The sequence below is a fragment of the Bactrocera tryoni genome, chromosome 1 (genome assembly GCF_016617805.1).
Source record: "Bactrocera tryoni isolate S06 chromosome 1, CSIRO_BtryS06_freeze2, whole genome shotgun sequence".
Lineage (NCBI taxonomy): Eukaryota > Metazoa > Arthropoda > Insecta > Diptera > Tephritidae > Bactrocera > Bactrocera tryoni.
The window spans coordinates 73854085-73869546 of record NC_052499.1 but is presented as its reverse complement, the minus strand read 5'-3'; the positions used below and the strand labels follow the sequence as shown (position 1 = coordinate 73869546).

The 15462-nt window shown below is 31.7% G+C and overlaps 2 protein-coding genes across 3 annotated transcripts; one reads left to right on the top strand and one right to left on the bottom strand.

Annotated features, from left to right (window-relative positions):
• Positions 1–695: 695 nt before the first annotated feature.
• Positions 696–10654, bottom strand: LOC120782833 (serine/threonine-protein phosphatase 2A 56 kDa regulatory subunit epsilon isoform). Of its 2 annotated transcripts, none has more exons than XM_040115355.1 (11): positions 9955–10654; positions 5464–5643; positions 5070–5404; positions 4770–5002; positions 4427–4627; positions 3902–4101; positions 3646–3840; positions 2650–2840; positions 2248–2581; positions 1940–2169; positions 696–1866 (listed from the first exon to the last, which is right to left on the bottom strand). In XM_040115355.1, exons 5-11 carry the CDS (start codon positions 4563–4565, stop codon positions 1530–1532), a joined length of 1626 nt encoding a protein of 541 aa, XP_039971289.1. In that variant the 5' UTR covers positions 4566–4627; positions 4770–5002; positions 5070–5404; positions 5464–5643; positions 9955–10654; the 3' UTR covers positions 696–1529. The 2 variants fall into 2 exon arrangements, with proteins under 2 accessions (XP_039971289.1, XP_039971288.1); XM_040115354.1 differs by lacking the exon at positions 9955–10654 and adding an exon at positions 8067–8252 and having other exon boundaries at positions 1530–1866.
• A 245-nt stretch (positions 10655–10899) lies between these two features.
• On the top strand, positions 10900–14356 carry LOC120782832 (G-protein-signaling modulator 2). The gene is made up of 3 exons (XM_040115353.1): positions 10900–11891; positions 11966–12552; positions 12616–14356. The coding sequence occupies exons 1-3, from the start codon at positions 11225–11227 to the stop codon at positions 13420–13422; spliced, it is 2061 nt and encodes a 686-aa protein (XP_039971287.1). The 5' UTR covers positions 10900–11224; the 3' UTR covers positions 13423–14356.
• The last annotated feature ends 1106 nt before the right edge of the window (positions 14357–15462 follow it).

Sequence of the window (15462 nt, the reverse complement as noted above, 5' to 3'; positions counted from 1 at the left end):
CTGTTTGTCTGTTCTATACATATAAATGTTATTTTACTGCTATTAAAAGCTGCAGGTGCGAATGTATGAATATGCATGAATGTGAGAAATATAGCAATATTATGTTTTTTGTAATTATTTTCATTTTGACATACAGATAAGTTTTGCATTAGGCCTTACCAAATCTATTGCACTCATACAAACAATATCAGCTGTCAAGTAGACATTGTTTTTTTCGCTTATGTATGTATATATAGAATATATACCTTTATTGTTATTTTTCAACTGTGTAAGCTTTTTTCGCACATGGATTTTGTTAATCGGTGTTTTCTAGCAGTCGTTCGCAACTGGAATCTCGGTCACATAAAATCACGACTGATCATAATTTGTATGTGTTTTTTATGAATTTTCGCAATAACAATCGTTTTTTAATACTTTTATTGAGTTTTTACACCATTTTTTTCGTTCAATTTGTTTTATACTGTTAAATACGCATTTGTTTTCTTTTTATTTTTTCTTAATTAATGCGTGTTGATTGTTATGAATGTTTCAATAAAAATTAATCCCATTTTTTACTTAATAAATATCCCTAGAATTTATTGTTAAAGAACTTAAGTTTACACATACGAATATATCCAAGCAATATACTAATTTGCACAGAAACCGTTGAGGAAATTAAGATTTACTCTTAAACAAATCATAAAGAAACACAATGGTTATTACTACTCATCCTACATATAAAGAATATTTAAGTTTTATTTTTACTTTTGAAACCTACAGAAATGGATTAGTTCGAACGAAATATTGGTTGTGAAAAAGCATATAAAATGCAATTCGCTCAAGTGGCATTTTCGTCCAACTAGCCAGATAGTAGAATTATAATGAACAGGACGAAGTGTTTTCGTTAATTCTATAGAATTGGTATTATTTAGGAGAAAGAATTGCTGTTTTACAGTTAGATTACAGTTTCTAGCATTTCTTCACTATTTTATTAGCATTTTCATCCTCCTCATATACTTGTATTAATTATTTTATTTAGTACTTCTTTTTTATCGTAAAATAATAGGTATTTTTATATTCATAATATAATATTAATTATGCTTTTCATACGCTTTCCTTTTGTTTATGTAATACCACGATCCCAGTTGTAAGTGTACTGCTTTTCATCCACATTGTGGCGTACATTATTAACTCCCGGCATCTGCGTCTATTATCAACATTTAGCTTCTACTTCTACATCTTATTGTAATGATGCCGGTGACATCATGATGGTGAAAACGCTTTCATTTGATCATGTTGGTGTAGTGCTTTTGTTATACTTTTGTATTTTTTCTTTATATTTTTTCGATAGGGACTTCAAGTTTACTTAATAATATTCTCCTTTTTTGTGGCTTACACTAAGTTATAGATGCACAAAAAATGCCAAGCTCCTTTTTGACTTACAACACCAAAATTTCCAATCATGTTTGAACTGCGCTAAATTATATTATTAAGTTGATTAGCATTACTTGTGTTTTATTTGATATCCATTTCAGTGATCGCCTCATAATTTAGTTATCTGCCTTGTCGCCTTTTACCTTGGCAAACGCGTTCGTACCGCTGGCGTTTACTGAGGTTCCGCCGCTTTGTGCACCGCCGCTAAGTAAGGCAGGATTGTTGTCACCAGAGCCACCACCGCTTCCACTGTTTACAATGCTAGCATTCGATTGTTGTTGATAAGAGTTGATATTTTGCTGTGAGCCGGCGGCACTGCCGCCACTAATACCAGCTCCTAACACCGAATTAGCCGTTGAGGTGCCAGCGGCACTGCCGCTTTTTGCACGATTTATTTCAAGTTCATGTAATTTTTTCCACAATTCTTCACGATCACGCTCGCGTTTCTTCTCTCTGTAAACACACAAAATATTAATATTAATACATTTTTGATAAATAAACGTAAGCAGGTAGGATATGGGCATACTTTTGTCGTTCAGCTTTATAGCTAGCGGTTAATTCATCAAAAAGCTTGGAGTTCATTTCCATAAATGTCTTTAGCACGTTGTAAACCAATGCAACGATGGTCTGATTCCAATGTTCTTTACTAATTCTGTACAGTGCCGGAAACATAATCGGCATAATGACGGCGTTGTTCTCCTCGATCAACGACATTGCATATTCATTATTCCATAGGAAAAGCGCACGCTCGGCAACCTGCGCAAAAAAAATACATTTACAATAATTAGAATCAGTATGAAGCTTTTACAAGTTACATTAGTAATGCACACTTACTTGAAAATGCGGACTTGATACACATTTGGCGATCTGACGGAACAATGGTTCCTGTATTTTCACAAATTGTGGAGGATCAATGACATCTAAAATTTCCTCGATTTCGCCCAAAAACATGACCTCTTTTTGTGAGCATGTTTTTGGCCAAAATTTTAATAATCCTCGAACCACCGGTTCAGTCAGGTATGGATCCTTTTCTAGAAACTGAACGATGCAATAAGCCAGTTGAGCGTGATACAAACCAAGGCATTTCACTTTGTGCAGAGGCAATAGCACCTTCACAAGAAACTGCTTATGTTCGGCCTTCAGAGGCAAGGCAAAACCATTAATGATACTGCAAGCGATCGTATATACAATTAGAATTGGAATTTTTTTTTGTCTAAGGAGATATCAATACTTTACCTGCCCAATATTTCTAGTAATTCGCCGACGCCATTAAAATGCTCTGTTTCGTAAATAAAACGCAAAAAAATATTATTAATTTGTTTTCGTATAAAAGCGCGTAATCCTAAGAATTTTCCATAGATGCGATGTAAAACAGTTTTCAAAAAATCACGTTCACGTGGATCCTCAGAATCAAAGAGCTCCAAAAGCTGTTTTGCCATTAAAGAAAAGTTAAGATATAATTATTAGTTCAAATATATATTTTAAAAGAGCATAAAAACAAGAAAAAATGCTAGTTTCACAGGTACATTTTTATATCATAAAAGATTTTCAAAAAAAAAAGTTTTTCTTCAGGGACTTGAGTTCAATCAAGCATTTGTAAGATAACTATGTATATTCTGTAGTGGTCACCGGTAGGAAAAATGCGAGAAAAAGACGAGTACAAAATTTCTGAAAAATATCTCAAAAACTGGGAAACTAATCGAGTACATAGAAACGGACTTGGTTAATATATGTACATTGTAGGGTCTCCGACGTTTCCTTTTGAGTGTTACAAACTGTTCAGAGTATAACAAAATAATAATAATAAAAAGAAACATCAATTCATAAAGACATTGCCCATTGAGTAAGAGGACTTATATAAGTAGAAATTTTCAAATAGGCAGCTAAGACTGTTCGAAACTTGCTAACTCAAACTAAGTCGGAATTTAACCTACTAGAGTATTTAGGATAATTAACGTGATAAATAAGATTACAACATTAATGCCCGGAAATATGCTGTTCCTTAACAGAAATTATGCCAAGTAAATTAATCATTTCGCCTTAAGTGTAGTCAAGGAATGTGGATTCAAAAGTAACACACACCGATCGTTTCCGGGTTGTTTACATCATCGACTTCTTTCGTTGGTAAAAAATTTTACAGTTTATATATACATATTTCACCATGGTACGACGACAAAGTTTGTGTGAAATAAATTTTAGTTATGAAGTTTTTATAATTCCATATCATCTCACCTGCAAAACGAATTTCTGGTCAATTACACGTTTGCCTATGGTCGCTTGAAAGTCCTGCGATTCCAAAAAACGCAGGAATACTTCATAGACTAACTGCAAATGTGGCCATGAAGCTTCTAATGTCGGATCATCTTCTTCGGGATCAAAATCAGGGTTTTCACTTGGAGGCAGTGTGCGGAACAAGTTACAAGAAATCTAAAGCAAACGAAACTCGACTTAACACTTAATTAGAAGGAATATAGAATATTTTACATACCATTCGTATAATTTCTGGATACACAGGTTCCGTGAGTACTCCCCTGCCATGTGTTATATAATTGGAGAGGTCATTTAAAGCAGCTCTCTTTATTTCTTTCCCTTTTAAATCCGTTACTGGATCCATAAAATCAAAAGATACACAGCACTGACGTAATTTACGAATGAATAATTCTTCCTGTTCCAAACTCGAGCAATCAGCTAGTAAGTAGATTAAAATTAATTAAAATAATTAAAATAGGGGAAAACTGTAATATCAAATAGCGAATTGAAATAAAAATATATTCACAAGAAAATTATTAAAAATTAAAAAAAAAGAAATTGTTTTTGAATTTAAATATTTTCGCATTTCCATAATTCGTATTTTACTATTTTAAACAAGAGCTCGAACCATCATCTTCTTTAATACTCTAGAGCACTGGTTGGTAAACTTATACATTCAAACGATTTATATTGCAGTATAATTTTAAATTCCAAAAATGTTGTAATCTTGCTACATTTATGAAAAAGATATACACACATTTACCTTTTAACGGCGGCAATTGTTGAAGCTCCACATCCTGAGAATTTCTATAACGTGAGGAACCCTGACTTTTTTTGCTTTTCTTCTTCAGTGAGCGTTTAGCGAATGGATCAATTCGATCAACAAATGTTCCCGATGACATTTTCTTGCCTTGTATTTATTGCCAGTTATTCGTCCTGCTTATGTTCTACTGCTGCTTTTACTCTTTACCCAAGAAAATTTAAATAAACGATTGCACGTTTTAGTTTATGACGAAGTATTAGTACGTTTAAGATAGTGAAGATATTTATACTGATGCGATCCCCTAAACACATGTACATAAATATGTTACAAATCAATATCTTACTGCTTTATGTTGTTAATGTCGTGGCTTTGCAAGCAAGCATATAGCTATCCAATAATCACCACCAATTCCTTTAGTTGAACTATCATTCGTTGACTTTTGTATTTAACGTTCTCAAATTTTATAAAACTTATAAATTCGAGTTCTGGAGAGTAATTTTTAACCGACTTTGATTCTTTATGCAAAAACTGTAAGCTTTAGTTATGAATAAGTATGGTAAGCGAGACAGAGATTATCTGTACAAAAAGAGAACAAAATCAGACCTACGTTTTATAATTTTTTAATGTTTCATTTATATATTACCTTAAAGTGGTGCGAATGCAATTATTTAAATAACTGCGTTTGTAATAGTTTTGTTGTTTGACGCGAGTAAGTGGAGGGAATTCTTTTGTTGCGTATCTTTTTCTTCTCTTTTTTTTGGTATATAATACTTTACTTAAGCATCTATGTTAAATATATTAATATATATTAAATGTGGGGAATAGTGCGAACCTTAACTCCGGATGAAATGGCACATTGAATGCAGTTCTATTGAAGCTTTATACTAAATTATTATTGTATTGGTTAAGTAAAGGGTTTTTTGTTTGTTATATATAGAATTGTTTGCCAATTCGGTACCTGCTCGGACACACGTTTACCTATAATAGTTAAAAATATTTCATGCATTCACTTGTTAAATTACTTTATTTCCACTTACTTGGTAGTATAAGACTTGAACCGTCCGTGTGTCCTTTTTGGAGATTTTCTAATTCTTTACTCACAATGTCAATACAACTTTATTGCCGACATTGTACGCATTATAATATCGGAACAGCGTAAGATATCGGTATACTTCTCAGCTAAATAGGACAAGGGAAACCATTACGACAGTACATCTCTGAAAGAAATAAACATTACATTACTGAAAATCATATTTAATTGTATGAAATTCCTAATGACATAAAATGCTATTATATTAACTGATTTGAATTATTAAGTAAAAGTTTAATAAAGTTTAAAAGATATGGTGAAGAATTACGTTCTTTAAAATACAAATAATACTATTTTTAATGAATATATTCAACATTGCAAGCACTCAGATTAATTTTGACCTCTTTTAAGAGTTGCAGCTAACTGGATAAGGAGTAATCCGGATTAATAATGTGAATATCATATTAAAGAATGAATAGTTAAATTTATATGTATTTAATGCTTTTAATATGCTTGTGCTCATATAATTAATTCATTCAGTACCTTTTTACAATATTAAAACGCGAACAAAAATTTGAGTTATCCAAGAAACGTTAGCGATTTACACCGCAATTAAGAGCTTTACTTTCGGAGAGTTTTTTTTTTTTTAATTTTTCATTTCTTTCCAATATAGGTGTGCTCACATAATTTAGTTATTTTGTTTGAAAAGGGTAAATTGAATTTTTTTCGACACAGTTTTCATCAATATTGTTCTTTTCTACTAAAAAAAAAGTTATTTTAACTAAATTTATTCATCGTCGCCATGAGGAGGCATAAAAGCAAATTAATAACGTTGTTCAATGTTATGAAAAATAAGGCTTTTGAAAATTTACGACATTAAAAGCCAAAAGAGCGAATTGGTTCCGTTTTTAATTTCCACAGAAATCAAGGCTTAAATAAAGGAATATGATGGTGAACAAATATCAGCGGAAATTGTACGAAGGCGACAGCCATGTTTCGAGAAAAAAATATTGAAAACGCGAAGCATTTTCTAAAGACCGTCTCTGGAAGGACTCTAAAGCCTGGAATTTTGTGGCGAGAATTTAACCCAAGAACTCTACAAAAACTGTAACAGTTGAAAGCCTGTTAATATACCATAAGTCCTAGCCAATGTGCTTCTTAGTCCAAACAATGCCGAGGCGATGTACTGAAGTGCTACATAATTAAAAAAAATCCAACTAAATATTAGCTTTAGGTGGGGTAAAATTTTAAATATACTATATACATACACATACGTATACTTCGGATAGTAATTAATTATCTGATCACAAATGGAAAGTACATTTTGAATGGACTAAGCAAACGAACGCAAATTTTTTAATGCTTAGTAAAAAATATTTATTCTGTTTTGGGCTGAATTAAAATTACTTCTAGGTAAACAGTGCATTCCGCTAATGCTATGCTGCTTAAAAAAATACGACATACTATGAAGTGTCAATTTAAATAAATTTTCAAAATGATACCAAATCGTCAGCATGAGTGATAAGATATAATTATAAATTTTATGATAGGCCGTGCAAACAGCCCAGATGCGATATGGCTATATTTGGTAATGTATGTACAATTTTTATATTATGTATTACATACAACAAATAATGTATTGATCTAATTCAAAGCGAGAAACACTCTTGAACATAAAATGTGTATGTTTATATATATAGAAAATAAGTACTATAACTAACTTTTCAAACATAACATAAGCATTAAAACCTAAGAAAACAAAAGGAATGTGTAGTTTACTACAATGCACCAGTGCTGTCAAATAGCATTCTAAACATGTATTTATAATATCTGGCATTAAGTTAAATTTTTTACAAAAAAATATATGTTTATCTAATTAAAAAAGAAGGAAAATATATAAATAAAAAAAAAACTAAGATGTCCATAGGCATATCTTTTTTACTGCGGTAAACGTTTAATCGTCAACGTTAATGAAATTTATTTATATTTAAATATTAAAATATAAGGTTCGCGTGAGTTTTTTTTCCCTTCAATGTGTTACATACTGTACATATCCATAACTACATACATATATCGAAATATTCATATATACATATAAATGAGAAAACTATCATTTTAATTTATTACATTACCAATATTGATTTGAAATTACACCTTAATAAAATAAATGTATGTTTAATTGTTCGATATTTGATTTGCGAAGTAATAATATAAATATTTACACTTTTTCATAAGATAGGTGTTTCATAAAAAGCCAGCATAAGGAATTCAATATAATAGCTCTTGTTTGATGTAATGCCTTTCGGTTTATTTTTAATATTTTTGTGAGAAATTTTAATATTTCTCGTATCGAAATAAATCACGTACACATACTAACAGATTAATACACATTCACGAACACACTAACACACGTGCCTGCACATGATACGTACTCACGAATGAAAGTAAAACGACGAACGAAAGACGTAGAAACACGAAAAAATGCTACATAATCAATAATCTAAAAATAATTAAACTCAATTTAACTAGAAAACCCCTATTTTAATAAAACATAAAACGCTCGAAATTTTTACCAATGCACCTCACTTCTTTTAGACATAAAATTCTTACGTTTATGTTAAAGCTGGTTGAACTTCAGTTTTTGTATACGCATTGCTACAAAGCCATTTTTCACTTTGTTCGGCCTTTGGAATGCTTCACTTAAAAATTAACACTTATGCAGTTAACTAAACATTCAAATTTTGTGAGTTTTGATTTGAATAAAATAAAATGAAGAATTATATTTTCCTACACATTTTCTCTATTATACGTGAAAAGAGATTTACTCTTCACTGTTTTACCGACAATGACGACAACGATAGAGGAACCAAATTAATTTTTTCGTTCTGCACATGTGTTATGAGGCCTTTTCGCTCGTTCGTCTAATTCTTTCTCCTTCTTTCTCTCCTGCCCAGTATATAAAAACGAAAACTAAAAATTAGTTTCAATTCTCTTTTCGACTCGCTTGTTATTACTTAAAAACTAATGCTGCCAGATTACTTTTTATATTTCTCTGCACAAATTAACATATAGTCATATAATTTTGTTAATATCACCGACAAAGTGATAAAAAAGAAACAACAAAATTAAATTACATTGCCTATACACAATATGTTACTTTGTAGCAATATTAACATTATTTTAAAGTTGATCGATTTTTCATTGTTAGTAATGCACATACGTAAATAAAGGATATATTTTTATACTAGCACCCCAATTTTTCGTTACTTTGGATATTTTTACTCGCTTTCCCTCCATTTTGCTCGTTTTATATTGTAACATTGCTTTGTCCTCTTCCATCTGTCGGCGCAGCTCAGCGCAAAAATGCTTTTTCTTTTTATTTTTCTTTATGAAATACCCAGCATGGTAAGAAAAACTTTTAGAAAGAATCTCCCAAATTTAATTTCATTTCATAATATAAGAAGACCACTAAGGTGTTTGTTAAATTTGTTTACAATACATAAAAACAACTACGTACAAAGTAATATCCATAAGTGAACAAAATCTAAAAAAAAAAAAAAGATTTCACCTATTATGCTTTTAAAATATATATGTGTCATTTTCAGTATTGACGATTTGAACATCTTGACTTGATAAGTGTTGTAGATTATGAAGATCTTTTTGTTTTTGGCCTATATGCAGTGTTTATGTAAAAATATGTGTATTATAGGATTGCAGCTAATTAAGAAACATTTACAATTATGTTAAATAACTTCAAACATTTAATATGTAATTGCAAAAATCTGAATGTACCTATTAAATTATGACTTGTGGCACGAAAACCCCATGTTGTCTATATTAATGTACAAAATTGTGACAATTACCAAGTCAACTAAAATATGGTAGTATTTGAGAAATGTACACTTAACATCACAAGAGAATATCATCTATCATCTGAAATCATTGCATAACTCATTCTGTTTGGTAGGTATATTCTTAATTAAATTTTTTACATCGTTATATTAGCTTATTTCATCACACACTTTTCCAAAAAATTTTTATTTTAATTATTAGATTAGTTAAATTTTATATGATTGTTAATACAAAAACAATTTTAACTAAATTCAATCAAATTATTAGCTTCTAAAATCATTGGAGAGGTTTTTAGAATGAACAAGGATTTCATATTTAGACAAGGTAGAACATTTGCATATACATACATATGTATACATATATACATAAATATACATATGTTAACAAACAATTCATTGTCAGACGCATTGTAATACAATCAATTGGACTATTATATCTTTGTTTCTATTTCATCCATCTCAAAGTTCTATAATCTTTTTTCATTAAATATTATCTGCTCTCAATTGTAAAAAAGAGCGAATATTGTTAATACGAGCCTCCAACAAAGTTAGTGCAAATTAAAGGCTAAAGTGTAATTTTGTTATTTATTATAATAAACTCTTAATATTGTTTTCTTTACTTTTGACGTTTTTCGATTCAATAATACCTGTTTGCCAATGAAAACGATTGATTTTCTCCTTTTTGCCGATTCCTCGTTGGGCGCTTCACTTCAACCACTACACACTTTAAGCAAATACTCAACCGCTCGCTTTTGCTGCGCAAATGTCATCAAATGTCAAAACGCCCGAGCGAAACGTTGAAACGGCGCTGCTGGCGACTTTAATTCATTTTTGATATAAACCGAAAGTTTTTGATTCCACACCTTTATGGCTGTATGTTTTAATACAATTTTTTTATTTGGTCTTAACGCAGCTAAGCGATTATATTATTTTACCAAACGTCTAATAATTTTATAAATTTCAATATTTTATATTTTCACAAAATCCTTTGCACTCTCGAGAAAATCGAAAGAGACACAACCTCTGCTACCGACGTCGTTAACGACAGCAACAATGCTGCGAAGTAGACCGAGCAACTCTGGACACCTTTTTCTTCCCGTTAAAATTTCTTCGCATTTTTCTCCGTGTTAGCACAATTTTTAACTTTTTCAATTCTCTTTTAGAGGCGATATTATGGAAAAATTTAACAAATTTCACCAAATATGTTTAGGAAAATACATCAAGCAACTAGTTTTACGATTTTATTAAACTTCGTTACTATAAATGTAAGAAATTACACGAATTTGCGGACAGCGCCTTTGAACGTTTCTACAAATTTTTCCTTTAGTTCACTCTGATTCAGAAATGGAATATATTGAGCTACTTTCGTCATTTGTGCGTACCGAGACAGTTCTTTGGTGAGTTGCAACAACAAATTGAGCTATTCGGACGGCCATTTTGTGGTGAGTTAAAGCTATTTTGAATAAGGTGGCCAGCTCAATTCCTAATAATAGTAAATATAATAACGCAATTAGGGCACACAGTGTTAACAAACGTTACTGCCCGTTTTTATAAAATTACAAATTAATTTGTCTTACTATAAATTTCGTAATTACTATCTTCGAAACTAAAAATTTTCTAATTTTTTATAAGTAGTTTGGAAACTTTAAATACAACCCTGAAAGTTCACCACAAATCCTTAGCTTTATACACCATAAGCCATGAATAATTTCTTTGTAAATTTTCAATTGTAGTGATATAAAAAGCAAAGGCAAAAATTAATATCATATACTCCCTAAAGTTAAATACAGTCCAATTGAATTGTAGTGAACTACACAAAATAATGATAAGCTCAAACTTGTTAGAATAGAGTTTATTAAAGAATACTTTAGCTGTGCAAACTAAATCTCAAGGTGAAGAAAGTTGCAAGGACGGGTCATGTCCTCTTTATCGGCCTCTGCAGAAAATGTATCCAGCGCCGGAGCAGGCGGAGGTATGGATCAAGGTGCAGGTGCATCAGACGGAAGCTCAAGTATGTGTCTGGAGTTAGCATTAGAGGGTGAACGGCTGTGCAAATCTGGAGACTGCCGTTCAGGTGTGGCATTCTTTCAAGCCGCTATTCAAGCTGGCACAAATGATTTGCGTACCTTGTCCGCGATTTATTCTCAATTGGGAAATGCGTACTTCTATTTAGGTGACTATACCAAAGCCATGCAATATCATAAACTTGATCTCACACTAGCTCGCACCATGAATGACAAGCTGGGCGAGGCTAAGTCGTCGGGAAATTTAGGAAACACTTTGAAAGTTATGGGTCGATTTAATGAAGCAGCTATTTGTTGCGATCGTCATCTAACCCTAGCGCGACAACTTGGAGACAAACTGTCAGAAGGTCGTGCTCTTTACAATTTGGGAAACGTGTATCATGCAAAGGGAAAACATATGGGTCAAGGTAATCCTGGCGACTACGGAGATGATGTACGCGAGGCATTGAGTAAAGCTGTTGAATTTTATCAAGAAAATTTAAAGTTGATGAGAGAATTGGGAGATCGTAGTGCACAAGGCCGAGCGTGTGGAAACTTGGGCAATACTTATTACCTACTGGGTAAGTTTACTTATAAAGAAGTAGTAACATTAATTTTATTAACACATTTTTTTATAAAATTTTATTGATCGTAGGTAATTTTCAAGCTGCTATCGAACACCATCAAGAGAGACTTTGCATTGCACGGGAATTTGGTGATCGCTCCGCTGAACGACGTGCTAATAGTAATTTAGGAAATTCACATATTTTCCTGGGACAATTTGAAGAAGCAGCGGATCATTATAAAAGAACATTAGCATTGGCCATCGAGCTTGGAGAGCGCGAAGTTGAGGCACAAGCATGTTACAGTCTTGGAAATACATATACTCTTCTACGAGAATTCTCAACAGCTATTGACTACCATCATCGTCACTTAGCCATAGCACAAGAGCTGGGAGATCGTGTTGGAGAAGCCCGTGCCTGTTGGTCTCTTGGTAATGCACATTCTGCTATCGGAAACCATGAAAAAGCTCTGTTGTATGCCGAAGCTCACCTTATACTAGCCGTTGAATTGCAAGATCCGATTGGAGAAAGTACGGCCCGGGTAAACATATCTGACTTGCGAAAATTGCTTGGATTACCTGATTCACCAATTGACTGTGAAGAACGTTCGATTGCGTCAGATGTTTCAGCCATTATTGATCAACGTTCCGACAGTTCAGGCAGTACACAAAGTCGTATGGTATGTTGTTTACAGATTTCCTACCATAAGATTTCATGATTACATACTAAATAAATTTTTCAGGTTCGTGTAAGGCGTCAAAGCATGGAGCAATTAGATCTAATTAAAATTACCCCAGATGGAAAACACGCGAGTCAAAGTAATATATTAGATGAAAAACGCGTTCCAAAAGGAATTGGTCCAAAATCTAAGGCACAGGATGAAGACTTTTTTGATCTTTTATCACGCTCACAATCAAAACGAATGGATGACCAACGTTGTTCAATTAAAATTGCTAGAAATCCATCAAATACATCAGCCCTATTGGCAGGTGGAGCATCTGCGCTCACATCTAGTTCGGGCGCCACGCGTAAGCCGTTAGCACAGCAAAACTCCATATCCAGCGGTAACGGTGGGGATGGCATTGTTGCAATTAGTGTAAAGCCATTCAGTAATGCGAATGTCCCTCCTGGCACCAATTCGGGCCACAACCACGGGCATGGACAGCTAGCACGCAGTGCTACTACTACTCAACAACCTGACGATGACTTTTTGGAAATGTTGGTACGCTGCCAAGGCTCCCGATTAGAAGAACAACGCTCTGAACTACCACGATCGAATGTCACCATGGACGTTGAGGCACCGACACGTGCTAATGCCGTCGCAGGTGGTCGCTCTGCAGTAGGAAGTGGTGGCGCGGGTGGCACTACAGTGCCTGATGAGGACTTCTTCTCGCTGATAATGAAGGTACAGAGTGGCCGGATGGAGGATCAAAGGGCAGCAATACCTGGTTTTGGTGGTTTTCCTCAACGCAATACAGGTAATGGCGGAACCGCAAGTGGTACTGGCGAGAAGATCAATAATAACGCTAATAATCAGAGTAAACCGTAAATGCTGCTATACATACTTATGTACATATGTAGCAACATGGTGGAAGTTATACGTAAAGCACATTTTCATCTCGATTTCTGATGCGTTAATTTCTTACATTTCTCTCTTTTTATTATATACGCGTAATACGTTATTTTATAAAATTTTAAGTTTGTTATCTCTCAAAGTAAGTTTTTTTTGATTTTTGATCAAATCGTTAATGCATTTCAAGAGCAATCATTTTGAAGCAGTCAAAACAAAGATTAATATCTCAAGAAGATGGTATACATATATCAGTATTTTACTGATACACATTTCTGTACGAAAATATAATAATTTTTTTGGAAATTATATGCAAATTTGTTTGAAATCACATTCAAAAGCACATTATATAATATTGCTAGATAAAATAGGTTTGCGAAAACATACATTTGTACACGCAACGTAATTTGCCATTTTTGTTTGAATGTTTGCATATCGAAAATTTACTCTTCATTTAATTTTTAACTCACAAAATATCCATACTCACAAAAAAATGTAATATTCCATAAATTACCTTGCATTTCAAAAATAGGCCCGATTGCAGCCACTTGTAGCATTTACTCATTCAAATCATACAAACATAAAACATTGCACAATATTTTGGACCATGGCTAGTTGTTACATGCATGCATACCTAAACGTACCCAAAAAAGTTCGTTTTCAGTCCAACCGTATTAAGTATTATGGAATAAGAATGAATCATACATTTAAAATGGAATTCTGAAACAGTATATAACATTTTGCAGCAAATATAATACAACATTTTTACAAAGCTGTATTGCAAGTTCACAAATTGACTACCATTTTATGAAGTATTTTAAATGAAATATTGTCAATACTATTAAGAATTTTTACAAAAAAAAAACCAACAACAACATTCATATGTGTTTAGCAAACGCTCACGAAAATTTACGAGTTTTGCATACTTAAAAGCCAAATTATTGTAATATAAATTTACTAAATCTAAATAAATATTATTTTATCTAATAAATATTGTGTATATTTACAAGTTTTAAAACTGGGAATACGGGACGCAAATAATTCATTTACTTGATTACAAGCAAACGCTTGAACGCTCATACATATTAAGATAACCCTGCTAATGTTGTTGATTCATCAGGCAAATTTGGTCCGATAGTTCGAAAGAAAGTAATATCTCTTTGCAGCTTTTAACACATTAATATATATTTATTTTATTTAATTACAATACATTTTTAAAGTTTCCCAAATGTATGTCCGTTTCTACGATTTAAAGACTCCTTTACTGCTTCAGTATTTATGGTAATTAGAGTGGAAATCAACTATATGCAGGGTTGCGAGCTTTTCAATTAAACATTTTGGAAAATAAATTAGATTTTAAATTTTTAATTCCAATTTTGGGATTAAAATTTAAATTTTCAATCAAAAAGGTTACAAATTATATAAATTAAAATTTTAATTAATAATAATTTGGGCTTAATTAATTATTAATTGAAATTAATTATTATATCAAATTATTATTTATGAAGTTAATTAAATAAATTATTTCAAATTAATTAATAATTAACTTCAAATTATTATTAATTAAAATTTTAATTTATATAATTTTTATTTTTTTTTATTGAAATTTTAAATTTAATTAATTTCCAATTAATATTTTAACCATATAGTTTTTCTTATTGAAAATTGAAATTTTAATCCAAAAATTATAGTTAAGAATTGAAAATCTAATTTATATTCCAAAATTTTTGAATTTAAAAACTGTTTTCAATCCAGACTATAATCAAGGGTTAAAATTTAATTTACGATAAAAAGAGATATTGTAAAAAAACTTATATTATATTGACTAGAACAGAACTCAAATTTAAAAAATATTGTACGCTATACAATTTAAGGTCCTACGCATTTACATACGTATAATAACTAAATTGATACAACCTCCCTTTTCGTAACAGTTAAATTATTAAAAAAAAAACAAATCTTTCGTGCAATGCTTTTTACGTTTTATTAAAAAAAGTCTTAAAAATATAATCAAATTAA

Excerpts from the sequence above, each read along its gene's own strand:
- LOC120782833 (XM_040115355.1), bottom strand. The coding sequence starts at position 4,565 with ATGTCATCGGGAACATTTGTTGATCGAATTGATCCATTCGCTAAACGC. Across the intron at positions 3,841-3,901 it reads ATCCAGAAATTATACGAATG|ATTTCTTGTAACTTGTTCCG; the intron begins GTATGTAAAATA and ends CGTTTGCTTTAG. Across the intron at positions 2,841-3,645 it reads ACCAGAAATTCGTTTTGCAG|CTTTTGGAGCTCTTTGATTC; the intron begins GTGAGATGATAT and ends ATGGCAAAACAG.
- LOC120782832 (XM_040115353.1), top strand. The coding sequence starts at position 11,225 with ATGTCCTCTTTATCGGCCTCTGCAGAAAATGTATCCAGCGCCGGAGCA. Across the intron at positions 11,892-11,965 it reads CAATACTTATTACCTACTGG|GTAATTTTCAAGCTGCTATC; the intron begins GTAAGTTTACTT and ends TATTGATCGTAG. Across the intron at positions 12,553-12,615 it reads GCAGTACACAAAGTCGTATG|GTTCGTGTAAGGCGTCAAAG; the intron begins GTATGTTGTTTA and ends TAAATTTTTCAG.